Below are 25,855 nucleotides of genomic sequence, written 5' to 3' on the forward strand. Positions count from 1 at the left end.
TGTTGTACTTTGTCTGTTTTTTCTGCATCTATTGATATTATCATAAGATTTTTGTTACTTTTATTACTAATATAATCAATTATGTTAATAGTTTTCCTTATATTAAACCATCCCTGCCTTCCTGGTATGAATCCTGCTTGGTCATAATATATAATCTTTGTAATATATTGTTGTAGTCTTTTAGCTAGTATTTTATTTAGGATTTTTGCATCCCTATTCATTAATTTTTATTTATTTTGTTTTTACAAATAAGTTACATTTTGTTTTATTTTTATTTATTTTGTTAAACATTTCCTATTTACATTTTAATCTGGTGTTTCAAAACATACACCCCTGATCCTCCATATTACAGATGAGAAAACTGAAGCCCAGAAAGATAAGTGATTGCCCAAGGCCACACATTTCTAAGTGGCAGAGCCAAGATTTGAGTGTGTTAGATTTAGGACTTAAAGACTTGGCTTCAAATCCCAGCTCTGCCACTTCCTCCATTATGTGACCTTGGGTGCAAGTCACTGGCCCTGGGGGGAAGGAGGGTGGAATGGGTGAAGCACTAAACCAGTGATCACGTGATCCAGAGAATTCAAGTCCTTGGACTCCCAGCTTAGGCTCGTGGATGCAATGGAGCTTCAGCATTCTTCTATCCACTCATACAACTGTTACATGGACAAAGCTTGGACATCTTCAGGTCCACAATTGTACTTAAGTTTACGTTGCTGGTCTCAAAAAAAAGTCTCTCCAAATATAAATATCCATGGTGGTATCATGACTGTTGCTTCTTATACAAAATGCAAAATGTCCTGTTATCACTTCTGTTTTCCAGTGTGATAAATATAAGACCGGAGTCATTGATGGACCTGCATGCAGTAGCCTTTGTGCTAAAGAAACTCTTTATTTTGGAAAATGCTTATCGACTAAACCCAACAATCAGGTATGAACTTTTTGAATAAAAATTCCAGTTGCTAAGTGCTTTCAGGTTTGGTTTTGTTTTTTATTTTATTTTGCTAAGAGGCACAGTGCTGGAAGTAGTCAGAGAGACCTGAGTTCAAATTCAGCTGTGTGACCCTGGGCAAATCACTTAGCCCATCTCAGCCTCAGTTTCCTCATTTGTAAAATGAAGAAGATGATAGTGCCTGCCTCCAAGGGTTGTAGAAGATCAAATGTGGTATGATTTGTAAGGCACTTTACACCAGTAAACCACTAGAAATTTAAGCTATTATTATTATTGTGCCAATATTATTTATTATTTTACAAGAAAATATAAATACATTTTGGAATAGTAGTGATGTTTTTTGTTATTATCCAAGCTACATTACAGAAATACTGACAGGATGAAGTTAAAACTAGAACTAGTCACTGAAATGAAATTATAATTTTAAACTGCGTACAAATCGTTTAGGGCAATCTGTACCTTCTAAGAAACATACCGTCTGAGGTGTACCAGTCTAGAAACTTACAGAATAACCTATGTGCTCCTAGGTAGAAGAGAAAGGAAGACTCCTTACAGATGCTGTTTTTCCAAGGGTAGAGAAGTTCAGATTAATAGAGAGTTTTTAAAATATTGCCTACTTGCTAAGAGACAGGACATGTCCTAGGCACTGTGGATAGAGAAATGACTGGGGCTGTGCTCCACGAGCTTATATCACCTTGGGTTGGGGAGTGAAGAGAAAGAAAAGACAAGTATGCAAATAACTCTACAGGGTAAGACAGGAGGGAATTAGTGCAGTTAAAGAGAGAGGCGGCAGTGCTGCTGGGATCTCAAAGGAGAAGGCCCATCTACTTAGGGAAGGCTTCATAAAAGAGGGGCATTTAACTTAAGGGACCTTGAAGGCTAGAAAGACATGTTTTGAAAGACATAATTTTTTTTACTATTCTAAATCCAGAGAACAGCATGGAACCAGGACAATATTGGGCATGTTTAGAGAACAATGAGTAATGAAGTCTGGCTGGAGCGTAACGTGTAAAGAGTCATGGTGGAGAAGCTGGAATGGTTTGTTTTGGCCACAGTGGGGAGAGGCCTGAATGCCAAATCAAGAAAATTGGACTTTATTCTTGTAGATAGTACAATGTTTTAGATACTTATATTTAAATATAATTTTATTTAATTTAAAGTTTAACAGCCTTGAGAAAGGTAGAAATGAGAAAAAAGAATTTGTGGTAGTTACCACTGTAGTCAGGACCACTATGTGACCCAGTGGATAAAGTTCTGGACCTGGAGTCAAGAAGACCTGAGTTCAAATCTGGCTTCAGACATTTACTAGCTGTGTGACCCTGGACAAGTCACTTAACCCTATTTGCCTCAGTTTCCTCACCTGTAAAATAAGCTGGAGAAGGAAATGGCCAACCACTCCAGTATCTCTGCCAAGAAAACCCCACATGGGGTCATGTCTTCATGTCAGACGTGACTGAAATGACTAAACAACAAACCACTGTAGTCATAAAAGAAGTTAGCCTAAAAGCATCTTCATGTCATCTTACTTAATATTCTAAAATGAGTTACTTTTTTAAAAAACATTTTTTGGAGTACCCTATCTGTAACAAAATGGACAAAATCAAGTTCGAGTGATCTGTTCAGGAACCTTTGCTTGCTCCTCCTCCATTTAAAGTGGCATACTACATTTTCATATTTTATGTTGACTTAAGATAATGGAAAACAAACAAAACCAAATCTGTTTAACATACACATATAAACACAAAATGTATTTGATACAGAACTTTAAATTTACTCTAAAACACTTGAATTTGCTTCTGTAAAAAGGAACAGCTTATCATGCTGACAGTATTAAATAATGAAAAATCTTAATGCTCCATATCCCACTAAGTCCTTCCCAACAGCTCAAAACAATGTAAAAAACCTATATTAAAAACTTTAAATTACTTCTGAAATTCCTGTTTCACTTCTTTTTCATTAACAGCATCCATCAAATTGACTCATTTGTTTGATTTCTTCTTGCCCATGAAGCAATATTACTATCTTGTTCTTTTTTCCTGTTTTCAGTCGTAATGGATTCAGAAATTGGTAATGGGCACTTAACTGAATTATTCAATTGTGTATGTACAAATGCATGGTGGCTCTCTCAGACCCTACTTAAAGACTTCACTTAATAATAGGGGCTATTTTTACATGGTAATTTTATACAAGTATGGGTCATACTAAATCACCTAAGAGATACCTAAGGTTTCAAATTCTGTGTCTGCACGTGCATGGCGGGGCTAAGAAACGGACATAAGCTTCCCGCTATGGCTGGTTACCAGTTCCCTTGTTAATGGTCTTTCCTGTAGGGTAGAGGATTGAAAGGTATCACAGGGTTAGAAGTGAATTCCTTCTTTCCAGTAAACATTTCATGGTAGCAGGTAATATTGTCTAATATGGGATTTTAGATATTTTTATTCTTCATCACTGGGGAAAAATGATCAGGCAGGCTTCACATGGAAAACACTACATCAAGCACTAGAAAACGAGAGAATAAAAAAGAATAATGGTATCAGCCAGTCTTCCAGAGTTCACGCTCCACTGCCTACATGACCCATTCATCTTCTACCTGGTCCTCATGCCTACATCTGTAACATCTGCCAGATAGGTGATATGCTCTGAATCCTGGTTAACTGCTTTCAATATTCACATTAGAAAAGGTGAGCTGTAGAATTCCTTAAATATTACAGAGGCTACTGTGATCGATAGGCCTTTGTTTCAAATGAGAAGTCTCTACTCAGTTTTTGCAAACAGAGGGACTTGACACCAATTGCCACTTTTTTAAGTAGCCAGTGCTACCCAAATATAAGATGCCCAGGCACAGGGTGATCTCTCCAGAGGCAAGTAGCCTATGGGTATGGGGGGGATAAACGTGGGATGCAAATGAAACTCTAGCCCATCATGTTCCCTATAACCAGGAGGGTCTCAGATCCACACTGAAAATTCACGCTAACCTGACAGAGCTATATCAAACCAAGTCAGACATTTATTAAGTCCCTGCTGTGTGCCAGGCATGGGGCTGAGCATTAGAGATACAAAGAAGGCCAAAAACCAGTCCCTGCCCTGAAGGAGCTCACAGTCCGTCTACTAAGCACAACTGCTCGTGGCTAGGAATCATCTTTAGTTTTCTAAGTTCTAGCAAAGGTTGCTGTAAAGAGACTGGAAACAACTCTTAACATTTCAGCAATCTGTAGTTTCATCTGTGTGGTTATACCACTGATGAAGATTACGGCCTTTCAAAAACTCAGGAAACAGCCTTCACATCTGAGCTGTGGCCCTGGTGCCAAGAAGGTGATGAGAGATTCTGGGCATAGACAGGGTGGTCTGCAGCCCAGGTCTGGAGACCAACCACAAGGCTCTCTAGAAATAGACTTCAGGGAAGTTTTCCAGCCATTCCCACCCTCTGCACCCAAAATAGTGTTGTATAAGGGTTTCGAGGGAAATTTTCATATTTACAACCCAAAAGGAAAAATTTGCAGCTCAGATCCAAACAACTCTCTGTTGGATGAGAAAGGACAAAAAACAGCAATGGCATTTTCAGAGTAATGTGTTCATGTGTGAGTCCTAAAAGATCTCCCAGCTTTCCATGTTTTTCACACAGATGTATTTAGGAGTTTGGGGAAATCTGCAGGGCGTTGTGAAGTGTCAGATGGAACAAGCCCCTCACCTTGATTTTGGGACTGAGCTGGAACCAAGAAAAGAAGTAGTTTTATTTGAGAAGCCAACTCGGGGAACGACAGTCCAGAAATTCAAAGAAATGGTATATAGTCTCTTTAAAGTAAGTGTGACATTCGTAAAATCTTGCTTCCCTTTGGCTGCATTTGGTGAGAGAAATTTCTAGATGTTTTTCCCTAAATTTCTAGGATACTTTTTCAGACTCTTTCATGTGCTAGACTGACAGGGCATCTTTACAAGTGCAACTGGAAAGAAACCTGACCTTTATCATCAAAGTAAGAATCCCAAAGAATGTGGCTCACATAAGCCTGAGATAGCAACTGTACCCCGACCTACATGGCTCAGTCTAACCCTTCAATTTTATGAGAAACTTTAGTTTATTTGAGCCAGACTCATCCAGTCTAGTATTCAAGCAAGATTGTGACCAATAATGTTACATGTTTAAGGTACAAGATATGGAACTGATTTGGGGCAAATGAGTGAAAGCCCCCTCTAACCATCCAATATGTACAATGTCACACAAAACCAGTTTGTACATAAGACCTAAACCAAGTAACAGCTTTTTTTTTGCTTTCAATAAGTTTGTTGTCCAAGGAGGGGGAGCATAGAGAAGCCAGGATTCTGGTCAGCTTTGTCAAATGTTTTGTTCTTATTTGCAAGGTTTTGCCAACTAGCTACCTGAAACTACATAAAATACATGCTAATAAAAGCATTACAAATACCAAAGACTTTGGGTTTGAGGTTCTTGTACTTTAATGTTCTCTGGGTGGATAAATATCGCATAGCTATGTATCAGTGTGCCAGCAAGGTGAGTGGCAGAGCCAGTAGGACGCTGGGCCTGGAGTCAGGAGACCCAGACCTCACTAACTAGCTGGGTGACCTTAGCCAGGTCACTTAACCTGGGCCACTCTCCATATCCTCATGTCTAAATGAAAGGGTCAGATGTGATGGCCTTTAAGGTCCTTTTCTACTCTCAGCCTAGGACCTTATGCCTTAGAGTATGGTATTCAAGATCTGCTGTGACCAAAATGAGTCACCTCCTCCATGGCCAAGCTTCTGGTGGCCAGTGGAGGTTCCTGTATTGAAACAAAATTAAAGGTAACACTTTCAGCATAGTATTGAAATATGCCTAGTGTGGCTCTCACACCAAAATTGAATGCTTTCCACCATATATGATTGGTTAGTCATTATTTTATATATTTAGACATTAGCCTCTAAGTACTGAAATGAGACAACTAGCAATGTGAAAAGCTGACAGAACAAGAACTTTGGTGGTAAACATAGCATGAAACCACATCTTGAGATAAGCTTCGAGCTTAAATGCTGCCCCTATGGTCTCAGTGAATGCCTTATATTCCTACTAAAACTGGGGGTGGGGATGGAATGCAGAGGATGGGCATCAGCCATCATGCTGATCACATTGCTTCCATTGGCCCTAACGGTGGGAGATGGGGAGGGTGCTCAGTTCAGAACTGGCTTCTCAGCAGAGAAAGGAACAGGAATTAAGCATCTACCATATGCCAAGTACCATGCTTAGCAGCTAGGAAACAGCTGAAAAATAGCAAAAAATAATTTTAAAAAATCAATGAAATGACCTCTTTTTAAAGATAACCAAATTCTTCAAGCCCATTCCTTACCTTCCAAAGCAAAAAATGTCACAAACCATACGTAGCAACACTTGGGAGAGGTCCAAGGGAGGGCTAGAACCATGATGAACACTTGGTGTCCCACTTGTCTAGAATTCTAAGTGAAGGCCATCACAGAGCAAGTAGCAAAATTGCTTCCCTTGGTTCAAGAACAGAAGTATCTGAGATATTGACGCGTGTGTGTGTATCTTAGTGATTTTGATTGCTTTTAAATGTGGTTAGTTATTTTTGTCATTAACAGGCAAAGTTGGGTGACCAAGGAAATCTTTCAGAGTTGGTCAATCTCATCCTGTCAGTGGCTGATGGAAACAAAGATGGCCGAGTTTCCTTGCCTGAAGCCAAGTCTGCGTGGGCCCTTCTTCAGCTCAATGAGTTCTTGCTCATGGTCATACTTCAGGACAAAGAACACACGCCCAAATTGATGGGCTTTTGTGGAGATCTCTATATGATGGAAAGAGTGGACTACACCTCTCTTTATGGAATAAGCCTTCCCTGGGTGATTGAACTTTTCATTCCCTCTGGTTTCAGGAGAACCATGGATCAACTGTTCACACCCTCATGGCCTAGGAAGGCTAAAATAGCCATAGGACTTCTAGAATTCGTAGAAGACGTTTTTCACGGTCCCTACGGAAATTTCCTCATGTGTGACACGAGTGCCAAAAACTTGGGTTATAATGGTAAGTATGATTTGAAAATGGTGGACATGAGAAAAATCGTGCCAGAAATGAATCTCAAAGAGCTGATTAAAGATCGTCACTGTGAAACTGACCTGGACTGTGTCTACGGTGCAGATTGTAGAACTAGCTGTGACCAGAGCAGAAGGAAGTGCACTTCAGAAGTGATCCAGCCCAACCTGGCCAAGGCTTGCAGCTTGCTCAAAGACTACCTGCTGCGAGGGGCGCCCTCTGAAATCCGGGAAGAGCTGGAGAAGCAGCTCCAGTCCTGCATTGCGCTCACTGTCACTGCCAACCAGATGGAAATGGAGCATTCTTTGATATTAAATAACCTAAAGACATTATTGTGGAAGAAAATCTCTCATACAAATGATTCCTAGTGGATCTGTCAGATGTGGGAAACTTGCCACTTTAAGTCATCCTGACCGTTAAAAAAGAGCCCCTCCCGTCAATGTCCCCTCCAGCCCCTTCCCCAAGTCTATGCTCTCCAAACTGCCATTTGGCAGATGTGGGTCTTGTACAGTTTACAAATAACTTTTACATAAATTCCCACTGGATTCTTCTCAAAGTCCTGTGAGGGATGTGGGGCAGGATGATTCCCATTTCTTGGCTCAGGAAACTGAGGCTGAGTGCTGCTAGTAAGTGGCAGCCAGGACTCTCGCTCCCGGCTTCAGCTTCTAGATCCCCAGCTCCTTCATGGTACCAGAAAAGTGGTGTATTTCATCCCGTCAGAGATGGGAATACAGGAGCCTCTGGTCCACTTCTCAAAGGCACCTAGTTGTTCTTCACTCCTAATGCTGTGAAAATCCTCATTTACATGTGAATACCCATGTTAATGAAAATGGTTTTTGCAAGTGATTCTGTTAGCCAAGAGGCCGCTGCTGGAAACATCATGGCCAAATCCAAGCTGCTATTTTAAAAATTAATTTAACTTTCACATAGTTTACTAATATTTCAGCATGGCAGAATTTGCACATTAATGGGAAATTTAAATTGCTAAGCAAATAAATTAAATTCTTCTTTGGCATAAGCAGGTAGTGAAGCTTACCTTCAATTTATTTACATTGTTACCTCATTTATTGTATCTTGAATGCTCTTTCTAGTAAATTATGGATGCTTCCTCAAATAGTTCTACAACAGAACTTTGGAGGAACTGGGAATTTTATTTTAAAAATCAACTGACCAATACACAATTGCTGGCATCAGTCTATTTTTTCCATCAGTCATTAAATTACAAAGCATCAGAATTATTTAAAAGGACACAAGTTAAGACTATGTCTTAAATCTGCTTCTCCCACAGTAATTCTAAAAGATAGAACTAAGGTCTCTTTTCCTCAAAAGCCGTAGACATTCAGCATTTACAGTGTGATGTATCCAAACCAGGTACTAGAAGCAGAGTATCCACAGGAAAGTTGCCACATTTGATCTGCAGCAGGAAAAAAAATGGCTAATTGACCTGTTCAAACACTTAAAAGGTACTGACCCAGTTGGGGTGGAGGGACCAGGTTCCAATTCTTTTTCTTGTTTTTGAGGTGTGGTAAATATGAAATCTTAATGGAAGGACCTTTAAATTATCAATGAAAAAAAACACTTAAGGTACAAAATGTCTCCCAATGGCATCCCCCATCAGTCAAGGGGCATGCACACTGAGAAAGCCTTCACCCAAGTCTTTCCATGTACACTCAGGACAGAGGGTTAGCAGCAAAGTGGATTCCAAGAGCATCTGACCTGTATATACTTTGTTCTGGCATGTATTTTCAAACCTTGCGCACAATGACAATCTTTTTTGATGTCTCCAAAAAGTAGAATGGCCTACTTTTGGAGGAAGAGCCAGTATTTGCTGCTGGAAAAGATTCCAACTGGAATTGCTTGTGTCCTCCAGCTGTGTCTAATGTACATGGTATAACTGGGCAATGGACTTTATTAATCATGGCGTTGTCACAATATTTTTTTTTCAGTTTTCTTTACAGTTGTACAGTTTAAGGTCCTTTTCCTTTCCACTAAGCATCTGGTTTCAATAAATGGCTGGAAGAATATTTCCTAGTTGTAGCATTTCCTTGATCTGTCACAGCCAAAAGAGAATCTTCAATTATTTTACTGCCGGCTATCCAGCTCACTTATACCTCATCTGGCAAGCGACTGCCATTATCTATGTCCAAAGCCAGAATAGGCTATCAGGTCACTTTAGTAGCATTAGGGACTAGTTGTAAATAAGCATCATGGAGAAGCAGGTGTCAGTCCCATGTTGCTGCACTCAAGCTCAACTAAGACCATATGCTCAGAAAATAAGCACAGATACCACCACTGCCATCTTGGAAAGAAAGAACCACTGGGGGAAGCTAGGTGGCACAGTGAATAGAACACTGGCCCTTAAATCAGAAAATCTGGCCTCAGATACTTGACTCACTTACTAGCCATGTGACCTTGGGCAAGTCACTTAACCCCAATTGCCCTGCCTTCCACTGCTCCATCCTCCTGGCTAGTGCTTTATAAAGCTCCATTAAGAACAGACATGGGTGATGTTCAATAAGTTTATTGTCTTAATCTGAAAATCTTCATAGAAAATTACAGATTTTGATATTTTAACTGTCAGCTGCCCGCTCCTGGGCTCTGAGGAAACTCGCCTTCTTCTGAGCAACCCGATCTTTCTTCTGGGCAAGGGACATTTTGGGGCGGTTCCACCTACCAAGCAAAAAGGGCAGAGAATCAGAACTCACAGAGGTAAACCAGAAAGAGTTATTACCTTTGGTGACGACTGAAAATACAGGGGAAGCTGCAGTCCTCACCACTGGTCAGTCCCCAAGCAGCTGCTTTTCCCACCAGTGCCCATCGCTCCAACCCCACTTACTTCTAGGTCAGCAGCACCACGTGCCTTTCTTTACTCCAGATCTACAGATGGGTCTATTACCAATCTGTTTCTTAAACACGTGTGGCCTCACCTGGCGTTTCTTTTATCCCTTTCTATCACTCTCCTCAGGACCTTCTCTTACAAAACACCTCACCCTTTACTCCACAGCAAGTGACCTGACTGCCTCTTGGGCTTAGGGTTCTTTTGAAGTCTTGCCCTTTCAAGCACTTCTCACTTTCTTCCTCCTCCAACTTTCCCCTGACCACATGAACAAACCTGTACAGAGGACTGAGCTCACTGCCTCCACTTTCTTACTAGGTACCCTCTTAACCCCTTGCAATCTGACAGAAACTACCAAATCATGTCATGAATGCCTCCTCGTCCCCAAATTCATTATTTCTCAGTGCTCATCCCCTGGATTCCCTGACACTACACGTGCTCTGCTGGGTTCCAAACAAATTCTCACACTGCTCTCTTCCTACACATACCTTCCCCCATCCTAACCCATGGCATCAATGTCATACCAAATTACTGTTTGTAGCCCTGACCTATGTCCTGAGCACCTATGCTCACCATCTCCATCCAAATACTCTCAAGTCTACAGCTCAAACTAAACATATTTTGACACTAGTCATTTTTTTGCCCTAAACTTGCTCCTCTCAGGAATCAATCAGCTTATACTGTTTCCTCCCTCCCCACCATAGCTAATTATCTGCCAAGCCCTTTCTTTCACCCCAGGCATCTCAAGTCTTCACTTCCCTTTCACTCCCATCTGCCCTGCCCCACCAAGCAAGCCTTCACTGTGGGCTTGTTGACACTCGTGGCAACACTCCCAGCTGCTGCCCCTTGTTTCAGCCAAACCCGACTCCCATAATCCCAGTCCCTGCCACTCTACCCTTTCCCATTCTCAGTACCCCTCCCTGTGCATGTTGTGACCCCACTAGCTACTAAAGTCCTCCTTTCCCTCAAGGCCTAGCTCAGGTGTCATTTACACTAAAAAGTCATTCCTGACACTCCCAGATTTACATATTCTCTCTTCACAACTAACCCAAGTCACTTGGGAGGTAAATGTATTACAGATGTACATCACATGTGTGTGTCTTCCAAATGTATAAGGTGACAAAGATTGGATAACCCTTAAGTGCTCAATTACACAGGAATGATAAAGTAACACCCAATTATCTTGTCTTAGGATAGAATGAGGTGCCCTCAAAAAATGTGAGTTCTGAGGCAAATAAGCTTCTATCACTATAATTACTTTAGCAAACCTGGTTCCCCTTGCTTCTGCAACATCATGCAGAGCCAGTGATCGAGTTTGCAAAGTCACACAGAGACTTTAAAAGCCAATTCAGAGCAGAAGCCGGCTATTTTTTGCAGAGTGCAGCACTTTCAAACTACTGCACTTGCACAAAAGGAGAAAGCTGAGGCAACAAGGCTACTTACCTTTTCTTTTTAACTTCTCTCTTGGGTTTCTTTTCATACACTGGATTTTCCCGTATACCAGCATGAGCTTTCTTGTACATTTCCTCCATCTGAAATAAAGGAAGCCAAACAGTTTTTGGTTCCCCTTCAGATGCCCCAGCCACACCTTAGGCACCAGTGACCACCCCGGCACCTTCCAAAAGCCATCCACCACTGCCAGAGCACATCAACAGTCACTATTATCTTAATCCTTACACTCACATAAAACAAGAAGGCAATTTGTCAACAGTGCTAGTTTTCAATGTATTCAATTTAAGGTTGGCTTATATTACACGTACATATAGGCTTGTATGTATACATATATACATATGCGTGTACATGTCATATACATATAGGTTTAAATGCTCCTTGTGAGGGAACATTCATTTTGTCTTTAGAGCCTCAGAAAATTAGCTTTTCCTTTCAATGTGTCAATATTCTTTCAAAGAAACTTTATTTTAGGACAGTCTACTGAGTATAATTTCTGCAAGTATTTTTCAAAAACAATTTAAAACTCAAGGATCCTTCTTCCAGATATCACAGAATTCACAAGTCAGAATATTTCCAGACTGGTTAAGAGGTTTAGATCCTGGTCAATTATAATTTCAGCTATACTTTCTAAATAAAGAGCAATCAAGCAAGGTTTTATTAAACACCCCTGTAAGTCAGGAACCACACTATGCACTAAGGACACAGACACAGAACAGAAATATTTCCTCCCCTCAAGGATATTACCATTCTAGCCTGTCTGTGGCCACAGGGACACACAAAATACAAACCAGGTCGGAGGAGGCTTCCTGCAGAGAGGAAGGATAAGCAATAAACCGGATTTCAGATGGGCAGCTGCTAGATTTCATGGTAATTAAACAACTCTATCCTAACTCAACAAATATCTTGCCACATGAATAGCTTTTAATCCAAGGGCCACTTTAACACTGCCCAGACTTGAACAGTATCACAATTTAGAGGAATTCTGAATACATTCATTCCTGTCATGCCATCATCAGATACTCTTTGTAGGTACACCGACCTACGAGTGAAAGGGAGATGTGCTGGATCTTTTCATTAAGGGGTTATGTTAAATATTTTATTAATAGCATTTTAATATTCATAATTTGTAGCTGATATGCAAATAGCTCAGACAACAAATTAGTGAGGTGGACAGTGAAATTATCACCCCCATTTACGGATGTGGAAGGGAGGACAGCAGAGTCACATGCAGCCCCACCCCCATGATCATATAGCCAGCAATCTTCAAAGTCAGGTTCCATATTAAGTCCAGGTTATCCTACTAATTCCATCTTGCTAGTTCATTAAAATTTTCATGAGTAAAACTTAAGGGTCACATTGTTTCTTTTAAAAAGACTTCATGCTTCCTTTTGTAAAGAAATGCAGCTTAGGCATCTGCACCAGTATCAATCTCTCCTGTGCACAGCACGGCCTAGGCAGGGAAAGGCTCAGAAAGCCCATTTTTAAGGCTGCGAGGGAGCTTCTACAACAGACTTGGCTGGTTCTGCAGCATGATGTCCAAGTGGACAAACCTGCCATTCACTCGTCAGCAGAACCCCAGCCATCTGGGGTGATACTACACTCACAATTCACTGACATGTAAGATCCAACAAGGACCACTAATCCTAAGAGACGAGTAGATTTTAATAACACTTCTATAAAGTCATGTAGCCCTCGAAACTAACTGGAAAAAAGTTGCTCGAACTGGAACAGTCACTACTACACAATTCACAAAAACCCCCAAGACTGAAGCTGTCTAAGGTCTGGCATAAGCTATTTTTACATGTCAGTGGTCACAATATTTTATTTTCCTGAAGCATGTGAGACAATACAATGATTTATCCGATGAGGGAATTTTGTTTTCCTCCTTTACTATCCTGGGAATGATCAGGACCAACACACACTGACAAGAAAAATAAGCCTCAGCTAAGTTTAAAATTATCTATCAACAAGCTAAGCTTCCCTTCAATCTCAAGTTTTGCCTTTGCATGAAAAAAAAATCTGGTACTACTCAAAAAACCATCTATCCGTACATATCTTCATGTATTCAGATTTAACCACTAACTGAGGCTAGCATCCCAAAGCCTCTAGGAAATTGTGGCTGGCTCCTCACCTAGGGATCCTGGAGGCTGAGGTCTCTGGTGGCAGCAGCCACTCTAGCTCCCCACCATGTCCTCTCTGGGAGTTTTGGACCTGTCCCCCTGCCCAGGGAATTGTACCTAAATATTCAAGTGACCAAAGAAGTCACAGCAAACCCTAATGAAAGGCCTCAGAACAAGTATCTTTGCAGTTTCCTCATTCATGAAGCAAGTACCACAAACACCACCTCAAGTGCCCGGATCTCCACATGAAGTGGCCTAAGTAGCAGCTGTACCTGAGGCAAACCACGTCCTAGGAAAGCTTTCACTCAGAGACCAGTTAATCTACCTGATGTATACATAACTATCTGTAGTAGAGAATAGAGTTCTATCTGCTTCCAGATTCTTTTCCTTTTCCTTTTTAACCAAGTGTGCATGCTCATATGTAAGGCCTAAGCCACGCTTACGTTCATAAGATTACTTAGCAGTTCTTTCTATTTCTTCATAGCTGTTGACTTCTTTAAACAAATGCCTTCAGAAGAATTCATGGCCCATTTGGGTCTGTTAAGGCAAACTTCTTACCATGTCAGGAGTTATGTTGTTCTTTATGTACTGTGAGAATTGCTTTTTATATGCATCTTCATCTTCTTCCATGAGATAACGCATATAATCTGCAACATTTTGGCCCATGATGTGTTTACGATGTACTTCAGCATTGAATTCCTTGCTTTCCGAATCATACCCAGGGAAGCGTTTGGTACTAAGACAAAATTCCAAAAGTTAGTATTTCCCACAAAATTCCATTTGCATACAAATACTACACAGTGTCTGCCATCAGTCCCGTCTTGAAACAATTGCATCAGAAGCAACTCAGTGAGTGGGATATCATCATTCAGCAGCTAAGCCCTAGACTCCAATATGGTGATATGGTATAACATTCCAATGCAAAATCATAGAGACCTAAAACAATAAGGTCTTAAAAAATAAGGGAAAACAGTAAAATTAAATATTGTTCAAGAGCTGCCTAAGATTCCAATAGAAAACAAAACTAATCACGATGCAAATTCTTGTTATAATCTTGCAATGTCATGAATAAACTTGTTGAAAATAATTATTGCTCTACCGTGTTTCCCCGATAATAAGACACTGTCTTATTATTTTTTTTTGGACAGAAAAACACCAGAGGGCTTATTTTCAGGGGAGGGCTTATTTTAATGAACATTGACAGCAATTTTAATAAACAGGTAAATGTGAACAAAAAAATGTACCAGCAAGCAAATCACTGGGGAAGAACAGGATGACGCGCTCACTGCTGCAGCTCGGAGCGCAGCGTGCTCTGGGGGGGGGGGGGGGAGGTGCATAGCGCAGGGGATCACCTTCAATACAGTAGCAATCTCAATAGGGCTTATTTTCGAGGAATCTTACATAGTAAGGGGAGAGCTTATTTTCGGGATAGGTCTTATTATTGGGGAAACACGGTATCAACTGAAAGTTATGCCTAACTCAACAAATATAAAGCACCCAACACAAATTTCTCCCATTTCCTACCCTAACAGATCCTTGATTTCCCAACCAAAGTGAATCACAAATTTCGTAACAGACATCCACTCTATTCCCTCTATGGCCGGAGCATCTTTAGTTACTTCCATTCTGGGGATGGAGGGGGGAGTACTAGGTAGCTGGCAAGTCCATCTACCTCCCAAGGAAAACACTGTCCACACCCATCTTATTTACCTGTGAGGAATAGACAGACCACCATCCACAGCTCCCTTAAGGGCCCCAAAGACTTTGTTTCCTGTGGTAGTTCTGGCAAGACCTGCATCCAGGTAGCATGTAAAAGCACCGGGCTGACCATCGATGCTTTCCACATTGTACTCATCTCCAGTCACTTCCACCTGACCTTCATAGATCTTGTCCATGCCAAATCTGTTAAGAAGCTATTAACCAAAAAAAAAAAAACCCTAAACATACGTTTTAATACAGAAATTAGGAAGATGCTCAAGAAATTTTCTTTAAAAATATTTCTTCTGCCATCAAGTTCAGAGATTCCAAAATTCAAGCCTTTCCCTGATTTTCAAAGTCTTTTCATAGGACCTAACCTTTCTACTAGCCTCAAACATCCCCTTCTTGAATGCTATTTTCTGAGCAAAACACACACCTATACTCAAAACAAATACCCGTCAAATATACCCAACTGAAACCAAGGGCTATATGATCATGCTACCTAACTAATAACCCTTCACCTCCATTTTCCATGAATCAAAATTCTGCCATCTAGGGGCAATACCCCACCTTCACCCCCAACTGACCAAAAAATGTTTAAGACACATCCATGAAAAGTTTGGACCCAATTATACCCTTATTGTACAGAGTCCAACCAAAGAGGCCTCAACCCAGTGATGTTTTCATCACTATTTCTCATGTTCTGTAATTAGAAGGAAATCCTCAAAGCCCACAGTCACTCCTCCTTTGCCCTCAGTGAGGCTGAGATTTTAAAGAACCAAATCAAATCTTAAGATACAAACATCTTGCATATTATAACACTCTCAACCAAGTAGCTATGAAACGAAACTGTAAGTACCTGACCGAGGGGAAAAGATTAAGTCCACCCCAAAACATCAATGAAGGAACCACAACCTACCCTGCGGGCCAGCAGCAGGCCTGTGCAGTAAGCGGCAGCATAATTTGTCAGGCCAACCTTCACACCATACTTTGGTAATTCATGGGCATAAGCTGCACAGACAATCATATCCCCTTCTATACGGGCATAAGCAATCTTAAAAAAAAAAAGTGAGAAATTAGTGTCCCACAGGAACCACAAAATGTCACTGTTTTAGTACCCATAATTCACTTATTACCTAAGTAAACTTTTATAATAAATAATTATATATTAACATTAATTAGGTTAGACTTATAATATAGAAAGGCTAAACAAACTGATGAACAAGTCACAATTACTAAGTAACTTTTCTTGTTTAACATGCTCTTAAAAAAAAACTACGTTCATTTTTCTTAGCAGCTATGGCGCATTATTAGCTTTGCCTATTTCAGGTTTAAATACCAAATCCTTGAAAACAAAGTTAATAAAACTTATAAAGCATGTATTAGCTTCCAGAATAATAAAGACAATTATCTGGTAGATTTAAAAAGAAAGAATTCCAACCCTATTAGCTTCCAGAATAATAAAGACAATTATCTGGTAGATTTAAAAAGAAAGAATTCCAACCCTAAATGCTAGTAAACCCGTGGTCAGGATGACTGGACCAGGTCATTAAGAAACTAACACTTATGATTACAAATACTTTTAACAATAATTCAATTTTGCTATAATACTATAGTTACTTTGTAACCATATACCACCTTTTCTTAAATGTTTCATTAATGTATTTGTTTTTTATATTAAGTATGACTAAAATGAAATCTTTATGTAAATGCTTTGCAACCATAAATCACTATATAAAGGCTAGCTATTACATCTTCCCCAATTAAACCCCCTTGTAGAAAAAAAAAGGTTTACCAAAATTAATCAATACAGTGACAACTTTTGATGATAATATAACATTCTGCCCAAATAATTTCAAGTCTTTGGGAAAAGGGGCAATGTTCCATTTACTCAATTTTCTGGAACCAATATTAAATCCAGTGTCTCTTTTATCCTGACATCCTTGTGATTCCTATTTTACAAGTAAGAAAACATCACCACCACTTTAGTCTTCGGTTTCTGTAAGTGTAACTTGAAATAGTAAAACATGGTCTCTAAATTCTTCAGGTTTTTAACTTAAGATAGAGGGAATTAGAAATCAGTTCCAGTGATATCTTGCTACTTCTTTTCAATCCAATTTACACTCATTTGTTTGTCATGTACTAACCTAGGTAGGGTGAAAAAATGAGAAATATCCGGAAAACACATGTATGAAGGGGGAAGCACTTGTTTTCATGAAAAGGAGTAATTACCAAATAAAGATTAAAATGATCAAGTGGAGGTGGGGGGGCTAGGTGGCGCAGTGAATAGAACACCATCCCTGGAGTCAAGAGGACCTGAGTTCAAATCCAGCCTCAGACGTAACACTAGCCTTGTGATCTCGGGCAAGTCACTTAAGTTTATTGTACTATGCCCATAAGTCAGGTTTAAAGCAGGAGTTAACATGGCAGCTTTTACAAGGTTAGTCCTAGTCACTCCTAATTGGTCATTCATTCAATCTCCCCAGGCCCCACTACTCTCTGCATTTCTAAAATGAGGGAGAATGGCAATGGAGAATACCTACAACAGTAACAGATGCTTTAAAGAAGATGAAGATAAAAAAGCTGAGATTGGGCAAGCAAGGTCTTCCTAATGAGGAAGTCAGATGGTGTGAGCAGCAGAGGGCAGGAGCCAAGCAGCAAGCGGGAAGACAGACCACAGGCCTACACAGACAGACTGCGCTCTCAAGAGGGACCACAGGCCTGGAAGTCACCAAGACCGAACCTCTGCCCGGGTCCTGACTCCGGCTCCCGCCCCACTTGCCTGGCAGATGATGTCCCTGTTGGTGACCCGGACGATCATGCGGTATTTCGGGGTGTTATACTTGTTCTTATCCTGGATCACGAGGCGTTTCCGTGCATAATAATCCGTTTTCCCCTCTGCAATGAGAGCCCCGGGTTAGGAGCGCACCCGGCCCGGACACCGGGCCCCCGACACCGCAGCCCCTGCGAGCCCCCCGCCGGGCCCCCGTACCTCGCCTTCTCCGGAACTTCACTTGGTACCGCTTGAAGTAGGCCTTATTCTTAACAACTTTAACAAACCCCTTGGAGGTAAAGAGAGAGCTTTCGTTGTGGCAGACATGGGGGACGGGGCCCCCCAGCCCCGGCTCCTCCACCCTGCCGCTTTCATCTGCTCAGGCAGCACCGCTCCGGGCCGAGTCTCCCGCCGAGCATGCCCTGCCCGAGGAGAGAACGATCCCCCGGCCCCGAGGACCCCGAGCCGGAAGCCGGGGCCGTGCCGAGCACATGGAGGCCCCGCAGCCGCAGAATCCCCAGGACCGAGGTTCGAGATGGGCCTGCTCGGGCCCGAGGAGCCCGAGACCGGGAAAGACCCCAGCGCCCCCGGGTTGGCCGGGAAGCCGGGACCGGGGGTCGGTGCGACGCCCGCCAGGGCAGCCCCCGGCCCGCAGAGGCCGGCAGGCCTGAGCCCGGCCCCCCACACCCCTCGCGCCGGCACCCGGCGCGCGGCCTCCCGCGCCCCCCGCCCTCCCTGACAGCCCCGAGCCCGGCCTCCTGATGCTCGCTCCCCTCCCCGGCGCCCCGCGGCTTGAGTCGGGGGCCCTCGCGGCGCCCCCAGCCCGCCCTGGCAGGCCCGCGCGCAGCCTCCCGGCAGCCGCCATTAGGCCACGCTGGGAGCAGGCAGGGCTGCCGGCCGCGGCCGCTCCGCAATCGGAATCCATCCGCCGTTCAGGCCGCTCGGGCTGGGCTCCGGGAAGGCATGGGAGAAGCACAGGAGCCCCCCAAGCTGCCCGTGTGCCAGCATCCGGCGGGTACTCACCATCCTGCTGAACGAGACCCGCGCCCTCGGCACAGACCTGCAGGCCTCGCAGCGCTAGGGAAAAAAAAGGGCCTGAGCCCGTGCGCAGGCGCAGTATGTACAGCCGGGACCTGAGGCGGCGCTACGTAGGAAAGAGAGGCAGCTCGGGAATGGGCCGAGGGAAAGTCTTCTTACTGCCCCCCAGTGACCCGAAGGAGGCTCAACACGCTCCAGACGAGTGAAGTGGCCAGATGCCCACCCTGGCAAGATCTCTTAAAAAAATTTTTTTTAATTAACAAAAAAACTTTCTTTCTCTCCTACCCCATTGTTTAAAAAAAAAAAAAAGCAAAAACACAGCACTTAAAAAAAGCAAAAACACAGCGCTTGTAACAAATACACATAGTCAAGCAAAAGAAATTTTCGCACTGGCTGTGTCAATATCTGTGTCTCAGTCTACTTCCCTGATGTCAGTTTCAGGGCCAGGCTACTTTGGTCTTGGAGCCCCCTTTCCCCGGCAGCCTTCCCCCTATGCCTTGAACCCACATGAGTAGCAAAATTCCCTACTCCTCTCCAGTCCTGGGTCCTCATGCCCAAGGCATTCATCCACAGGTCTTTCTGGGAGGTCTGCAGAAGAGCTGCTTGATATTGGAGATCCCACCCAGCCATCACGATGGCACTGGGTCTGGTCCATTAGGATATCTTGCCTAGGCCCCCCCGTCTCTACTTCCACCTCTTGTCCAAGGAACAATAATAGCATTGCAACATGAGTCCAGACTCACGATCCTTGCAAATGCCTAAGTGAAAAGGCCATCACTTAGTGATATGGATTACCTCCCCCAAAAGAATGTAAACTCTTTGAAAACAGGAATTGTCTCATCTTTGTATTATCTGTACCCCCAATGCCTAACAAAGTGCCTGGAACATAACAGGTGCTTAATAAGTGGTTGATCATTCATTTAATTGATTGAAGGCATTATTAAAAAGGTGAGCCTTTGTTTCTGGGAGAACCTTTGATTCTTTAAAGGTTTTCTGTGTTTTGTTAATTCCCTACGTCTTGGATATTAGGCTTTTTTCAGAGATATTTGATACAAATATTTTTCCTAATTCATATAAAAATAAAGTTTCACATAACTGAAATGATCAATTTTAGCCTTTAGGATCACTTCTTTGATTAAGAATTCTCTATTAACCACATCCAGAGAAAGATCTCCAGAGTCTGAGTGCAGATGGAAGCAAACTACTTGCTCTGTCTTTTGTGTTTTGTTTTGTTTCTTCTTCCACTGGTTATAATCCTTCTTTACAACTCGACTAATGTTTAATGTGAAGGTGTTTGAAGAACCTATTTCAGATTGCATGCTGCCATGGCGGGGGGAGGTGGGGGGAGGGCGGTGAAGGAAAGGGAAGGGGACAAAATTTGGAACTCAAAAACTTGTGGAACTGAATGTTGTAAACTAAAAGTAAATAGATAAATTAATGTTTTTCAAAAAGAGAATTCTCCATTAAAAGTGAGTCAGGAATAACATCCACATCACATGATTATAAAGTATGAGTAATAAAGCTGCAAACTAGCAATCAATAAATATGAGATCATAGCTATAACTAAAGTGGTGCAGTGGATAGAGTCTGGGGGTGGAGTCAGGAAGACCTGAGTTCAAATCTAACATCAGACACTTACTAACTATGATCCTGGGCAAGTTACTTAACCTCCATTTGCCTCAGTTTCCTCATCTGTAAAATGGAGATAATAATAGCACCCACCTTCCTGCGTTGTTGTGAGGGTCAAATGAGATTATAATTATAAAACACATTATAGTGCCTGGTACATAATAAGTGTTATATAAATGTTAGCTATAATTATTGTTTCTTATAGTGGGACCCATACATAACTAGAATGTGGCTCTGAAAGGATACACTTTATTCAAAAGAAATAGAATAAATAAAAGAGAAACTGATAAAAGGGACATAATGGGGGGGGGGTTGAGTACCAGAGAGGGAAAGAATTTAGGTGATCAACAGCTAAAGAAATGGAAGCAATATTATAATTAGAGTGTAAACATTTATTAAGCACCTACTATGTGCCAAGCACTATGCTTAGCACAGTAGGGATACAGAAAGATGCCAAAGATGGGCGCTCACAATCCAATGGGAAAAACAACAAGTAAATATGTATAAGCAAGTCACATACAGGATAAATAGGAAATCATTAATAGAGGTGAGGTACTAGAATTCAGAGAGGTTTGGCACAGATTTCTGTGTTGCTGTGGTTGTGTGTCCGTTCTCAAAGAGGACCTTGACATCACAAAGATGACATGCAAGTGAATTGGATTTAAGTGAGGCAGGGCTGCGCAAAGTCTCCAGCCTCACTTCCTCCTCTGGAACCATCTGGGTCCAGTGGCCAGATATGGATGAGGATGACTAGAGATGGCCCAGGATAAGGTTTTAGTTGGGATTTGAAGAAGACAGAGATGAGGATGGAGAGCATTCTAGTCATGGGTCAGAGGAAATCCCCGGAGCCCAGGTAGAGCAGTGTTGGTAGAACAGCCCAGAGGTCAGTGTCACTGGACGGAGGAGTACCTGCTGGGACTAAGGTGCAAGAAGAATCAGAGGTGGGGGAGAAGGGGAGACAGCTAGGCCATGAAGGGATCCTAGAAGTGATAAGGAAGCCACTGGAAGTGGGGGGAGGGGGGATGGGCCATGAGCCAACCTACTCTTTAGGAAAATCTCTTTAGTGTCTGAATAGAGGATGGATCAGAGTTGGCAGGATTTCTCTACTCCCTCATCCTTTGAAACAGATGTTGATGCATAAGAAGCAATTACCTTCTTGGTGGTTTTTTTTTTAAACAAATTTTCATTACAGGCACTTAAATATGAGATCACCAAGTGTTCCATTAAATGATACTTCTTGTGGGGAGGCTAGGTGGCACAGTGAATAGAGCACTGGCCCTGTAGTCAGGAGGACCTGAGTTCAAAACTGACCTCAGACACTTAACACAAAAACTAGCCATGTGACCTTGGGCAAGTCATTTAACCCTAATTGCCCTCCAAAAAGCAAAAAAAAAAAAGATACTTCTCTTGTTAACTTTGAACACGTGATAAAGCCAACTCCTTTATTTGCTTCTCCGAGGAGAACCTACAAGCCATCTTGCCAAGTAACAAAAACTTCCTTCTGGTTTTTGGTCTCATTTATATCAAGAATGGTAATGTCGATATGGCAGAGCTCTGCCTGGCAGCTCACTGGTTACTAGATAAGGAATTCCTGGTTAAAATATCAACAGTTAAGTTACTATTTATGGACAGTTTTACAACCATGTGATTCTTGACATCCCCCACCCCCTTCTTCGGGTACTTGGCCTCCATAAGTGATGCCTTCTGCTCTTAGGCCAACAACTTCGATTTTCCCCGGGGTTTATTTCCCACACTTTCCTTCTCTTCCCCCCAACTGAGCTTTCATCTTTTCTTGCCAGGGCATCAGACTTCCACTCCACCTCCCAGCCATCTCCTCACCCCTCTGCCACCTTAAGTGCCCTGCCTCCTTGCCCCACTTCCCAGTGCCCTTTTAGGCGATCTTGTCCCCACTAAAATAGGAGCTTCTTGATGGTAGGAACTGTCTTGCTTATATTTTTAACTACAGCACTTATCACAGAACTTGGCACATAGTAAGCACTTGAAACATACTTTAGCCATCAATCTATCTACCTGTATCTACTTTTCTTCCTTTCTTCCTTTCTTTCTTTCTTTCTTTCTTTCTTTCTTTCTTTCTTTCTTTCTTTCTTTCTTTCTTTCTTTCTTTCTACCTACCCACTCACATATTTCTTTAGCTACCTACCAATCTACCTACCTACCTACCTCTATTTACCTACTTACCTATCTACCTACATATGTATATATATATATATATAATATATATTTATCTACCTACAATATCTTACACTTGGGTTGAAAAAAATCAACTTTAAAGTACACAATGGAAAGGCATGACTTGATAGCAATTTGTCTGAAATGAACCATGGGTTCTAATGGATTTCAAGCTCAGTCTAAGTTAATATGACCTGATAACTAAGAAGAGATATCCCTTGATGTCTTCAGGATGAGAAACTCACAGTCCTTCTACCAATGCAGACTTGGGGTGAGGGATAGGGAAGTTGAGGAGGGAAGGAGACTGAGAGATTATATGACTTTCCAGGAAACACACAAGTATGTTTTGGTCAGGACTTAAACCCAGGTATTTCTGACCCCAAGTTAACCAAGTAACTGCTAGAATATAAGATCTCTATAACACAATGTAATCTTCACCTATATTAAGAAAGGCCTAGTTTCCAAAAGTAGGAAGCTTATTGTTCTGCTATATTCTGCTCTGGTCAGGGCTCATCTAGAGTATTGAGATCTTTTTAGGGTCACATTTAGTAGGACATTGATTAGTCCAAGGACGAGTTTTTAGCAATTATTATGCCTAAAGAAATCTTTTGTGTGGATGGTGGTGGAGTTATGGAACTAACGGGAATGTAAATTTTAAAGATCTTCCCTGCCCCTAGGCTAAAGTGCACCTGGAACCTGGGGTGGGAGGCTTGTTTTTCAGTTGATACTTTTTGATTGGTCAGTGGGTCCAAAAGGTTGTTACATTCTCTGAGCCAGGAGGCTATATCAGCCCTGATGTGTAGCTTTGTTTTTGGCGCTCACTTTGAGAAGTGTTCTGTGATTTGATATGGATTCTGTGAAGCCGTTGTCCAGAGCCCCCCAGCTTTGAAAAACCCAGATGTTGAAACCCAGATGTTGATTTGATATGGCTGTAATGGTTGGACAGTTTGGAAAGCTGTCTACTTGATCTGTTTCTGTCTTGATAATTCTGTCTGTATATTCTGAAGTTCGGGGTGCTGACCTTTTTCTCCAGAACTAGGTAAACGATACATATTTGACTGATTAAAGTAAGCTTGTTAACCCATTTTGAGTTGCTTTCCACTATCAAAGCAGATCCAAGAACCTGTGGTGGCAGCAACCCTGGGGACTCCGGGGTGCTTGCTGCTACAGGAACCCAAGTGAAAAACAATATGCTTAAGGAGTTATATTTAATCACCCAAAACCCAGAAATAATAATGCCACTATCAGCTGAGACTCTGGTGTTTGCTGGGGGCCCCACCCAAGGTAGTGCTCATATACAGTTAGTGATGTGTTAATAAATGTTTGACACCATTATGGGGATATATGCAGGACACATGTTTCAGTTTACTCTTCATTATTAACATTTTCTCCAACACTTTCTTAAGTCTAGACAATTAACAAAACAATAAATCAAACTGTGGTTTGTAGCATCTGAAATTTTTGAGGTGTAAGTGCTCAAACTGAAAATCAGCCTGCAAGCCTTATCTGAGCTAGCTCCAACACATTCCTGTCCCAAGAATTCTACAGGTACCTGGATAAGTTGATTTGTTGAAAGTATCTCTTGACACTCTGGGTGTGGATGTGAAATCTTACTTTGCCTTATAATGTGTAAATAAAACTATTTTATATTTTGAAGCCTTGTGAGCCTGACAGCTTGTAAGATGAGCTGGTGGGTAACCTAATGGGGAAGTTCTTCCTAATGTCTCTATTTGTATTGGGAGTACCTGCATTCTCCCAATCACCTAGGCTCCCAATCAAGGTGTCATCCTCAACTCTTCACTCTCTCTCATCCCACCTATATCCAGTCAGTAGTCAAGTACTATTGTCCTATCTTGATAACATCCCCTTCTCTCCTGTGACACTGCCAGCACCCTCATGTAGGCCCTCACCATCTCACTCCTGGACTATTGCAATAGCTTGCTGGCTGGTCTCCCTGCCTCAAGTCTCTCTTCATATTAATCCATTCTCCACTAAGCTATCAAACTGATCTTCCTGGAACACAGGTCTCACCATATCAGTCCCCTATTCATTAAACTCCAGCGGTTCCCAATTACCTTGAGGATCAAATATAAAATTCTCTGTTAGCTTTCATAGCTCTTCACAACCTGTGCCCCCCACATATTCTGCAATCCAGTGATGCTGGCCTCCTTGCCATTACTCAAAACCCAACTTCTCTTGACTCCCAGTGTGTTTCCTGGCTGTCCCCCAGGCTTGGAACTCTCCCTCCTTACTTCTGCCTCCTGCTTTCCTTCACTCAGCTAAAGTCCTGCCTTCTACAAGGAGCCTTTCCCAGTCTTCCTCAAGCCAGGTTATCCTGTATATATCCTGTCTGTGAGGAGTTATTGTTGTGTCCCCGCCCCCACTCCCCAGACAAGCTCACTAAGAGCAGGGACTGTCTTTGCCTTTCCTTGTATCCCCAGCACTTAATACAGTGCCTAGACTGACTAATTCCAACTAGATGGAGGCAGTGAGCCAGATAAGTGAGAGTCTGGTAGAGTAAACCACATACAAGGAGAAGAGGAATTATTAGACTTATTTTTCTTAGTCCCAGGGAGCAGAACCAGGAGCACGAGATGGACATTGAAAAGAGGAATATTTCAAACCATCTCTGAGGAAAAACTTTTCAATCATTAATGTTACGCTTGGCCCAAAGGACCAATCTTATGAGATTCTCTCTTCATTGATGGAGATTGATTACTTAATGCCTTTTGCTTGTGTGAAGGGCAGGCAGAGCTGGAGAAAGCTGAAGTGAAAAGAGATCTGGGCTCTTCTGGCTCCCAGTTCCAAGAGAAAAAAATGTGCAGTTCCAACCTCCCTTCAAGGGAAGAGGGGAAGAAAGACTATGGGGAGAAATCAAAGTGTAGAGGAGCTGGTGGTCCCTAGGTGTCTCTGTCCCCAGCTCACTACACTAGGGACTTTGGGAATGAGATCTGGACCACTGTCTCTTGCTAAATCATCTTGCCAAAGGTAAGTTATCTCCTCCCAGAGAGCTCATTCGTTCTATCTAACCCCAGCATTCCTTCCTTCCTTCCTTCCTTCCTTCCTTCCTTCCTTCCTTCCTTCCTTCCTTCCTTTTCTTCTTCTTCTTCTTCTTCTTCTTCTTCTTCTTCTTCTTCTTCTT

General features: G+C 42.1%; 3 protein-coding genes and 1 non-coding gene across 11 annotated transcripts in view; 1 reads left to right on the top strand and 3 right to left on the bottom strand.

Moving 5' to 3' along the window:
- LOC138165442 (divergent protein kinase domain 1A) overlaps positions 1–9,001 on the top strand; it is a 125,661-nt gene extending 116,660 nt beyond the window's left edge. For 3 of the 7 annotated variants that reach the window (XM_069093808.1, XM_069093810.1, XM_069093809.1), the window contains 3 exons: positions 821–928; positions 4,572–4,748; positions 6,533–9,001. In XM_069093808.1, the coding sequence (XP_068949909.1) occupies positions 821–928; positions 4,572–4,748; positions 6,533–7,345 (1,098 nt within the window). In that variant the 3' untranslated portion in view covers positions 7,346–9,001. The remainder of the gene's footprint in view (positions 1–820; positions 929–4,571; positions 4,749–6,532) is intronic. The other 4 variants (XR_011169352.1, XM_069093812.1, XM_069093814.1 and 1 more) reach the window with 4 other exon arrangements.
- The window catches only part of LOC138165444 (nuclear body protein SP140-like protein), a 393,692-nt gene that overhangs the window by 342,746 nt on the left and 25,091 nt on the right, over positions 1–25,855 (bottom strand). The gene's annotated exons all lie outside the window — the stretch shown is intronic.
- Positions 9,483–19,031, bottom strand: LOC138165443 (large ribosomal subunit protein uL18). Of its 2 annotated transcripts, none has more exons than XM_069093815.1 (8): positions 18,880–19,031; positions 18,076–18,145; positions 17,866–17,981; positions 16,003–16,137; positions 15,096–15,298; positions 13,944–14,121; positions 11,257–11,345; positions 9,483–9,647 (listed from the first exon to the last, which is right to left on the bottom strand). In XM_069093815.1, the coding sequence occupies exons 1-8, from the start codon at positions 18,880–18,882 to the stop codon at positions 9,548–9,550; spliced, it is 894 nt and encodes a 297-aa protein (XP_068949916.1). In that variant the 5' UTR covers positions 18,883–19,031; the 3' UTR covers positions 9,483–9,547. The 2 variants fall into 2 exon arrangements, with proteins under 2 accessions (XP_068949916.1, XP_068949917.1); XM_069093816.1 differs by having other exon boundaries at positions 11,257–11,341; positions 13,943–14,121.
- On the bottom strand, positions 10,995–11,134 carry LOC138165454 (small nucleolar RNA SNORA66). Its single transcript, XR_011169359.1, has one exon. It is a non-coding gene; the product is annotated as a small nucleolar RNA SNORA66 (small nucleolar RNA).

The sequence above is a fragment of the Petaurus breviceps genome, unplaced genomic scaffold, assembly GCF_028583685.1.
Source record: "Petaurus breviceps papuanus isolate PSGF00001 unplaced genomic scaffold, PetGlider_PUasm1.0 208, whole genome shotgun sequence".
Classification (NCBI taxonomy): domain Eukaryota; kingdom Metazoa; phylum Chordata; class Mammalia; order Diprotodontia; family Petauridae; genus Petaurus; species Petaurus breviceps.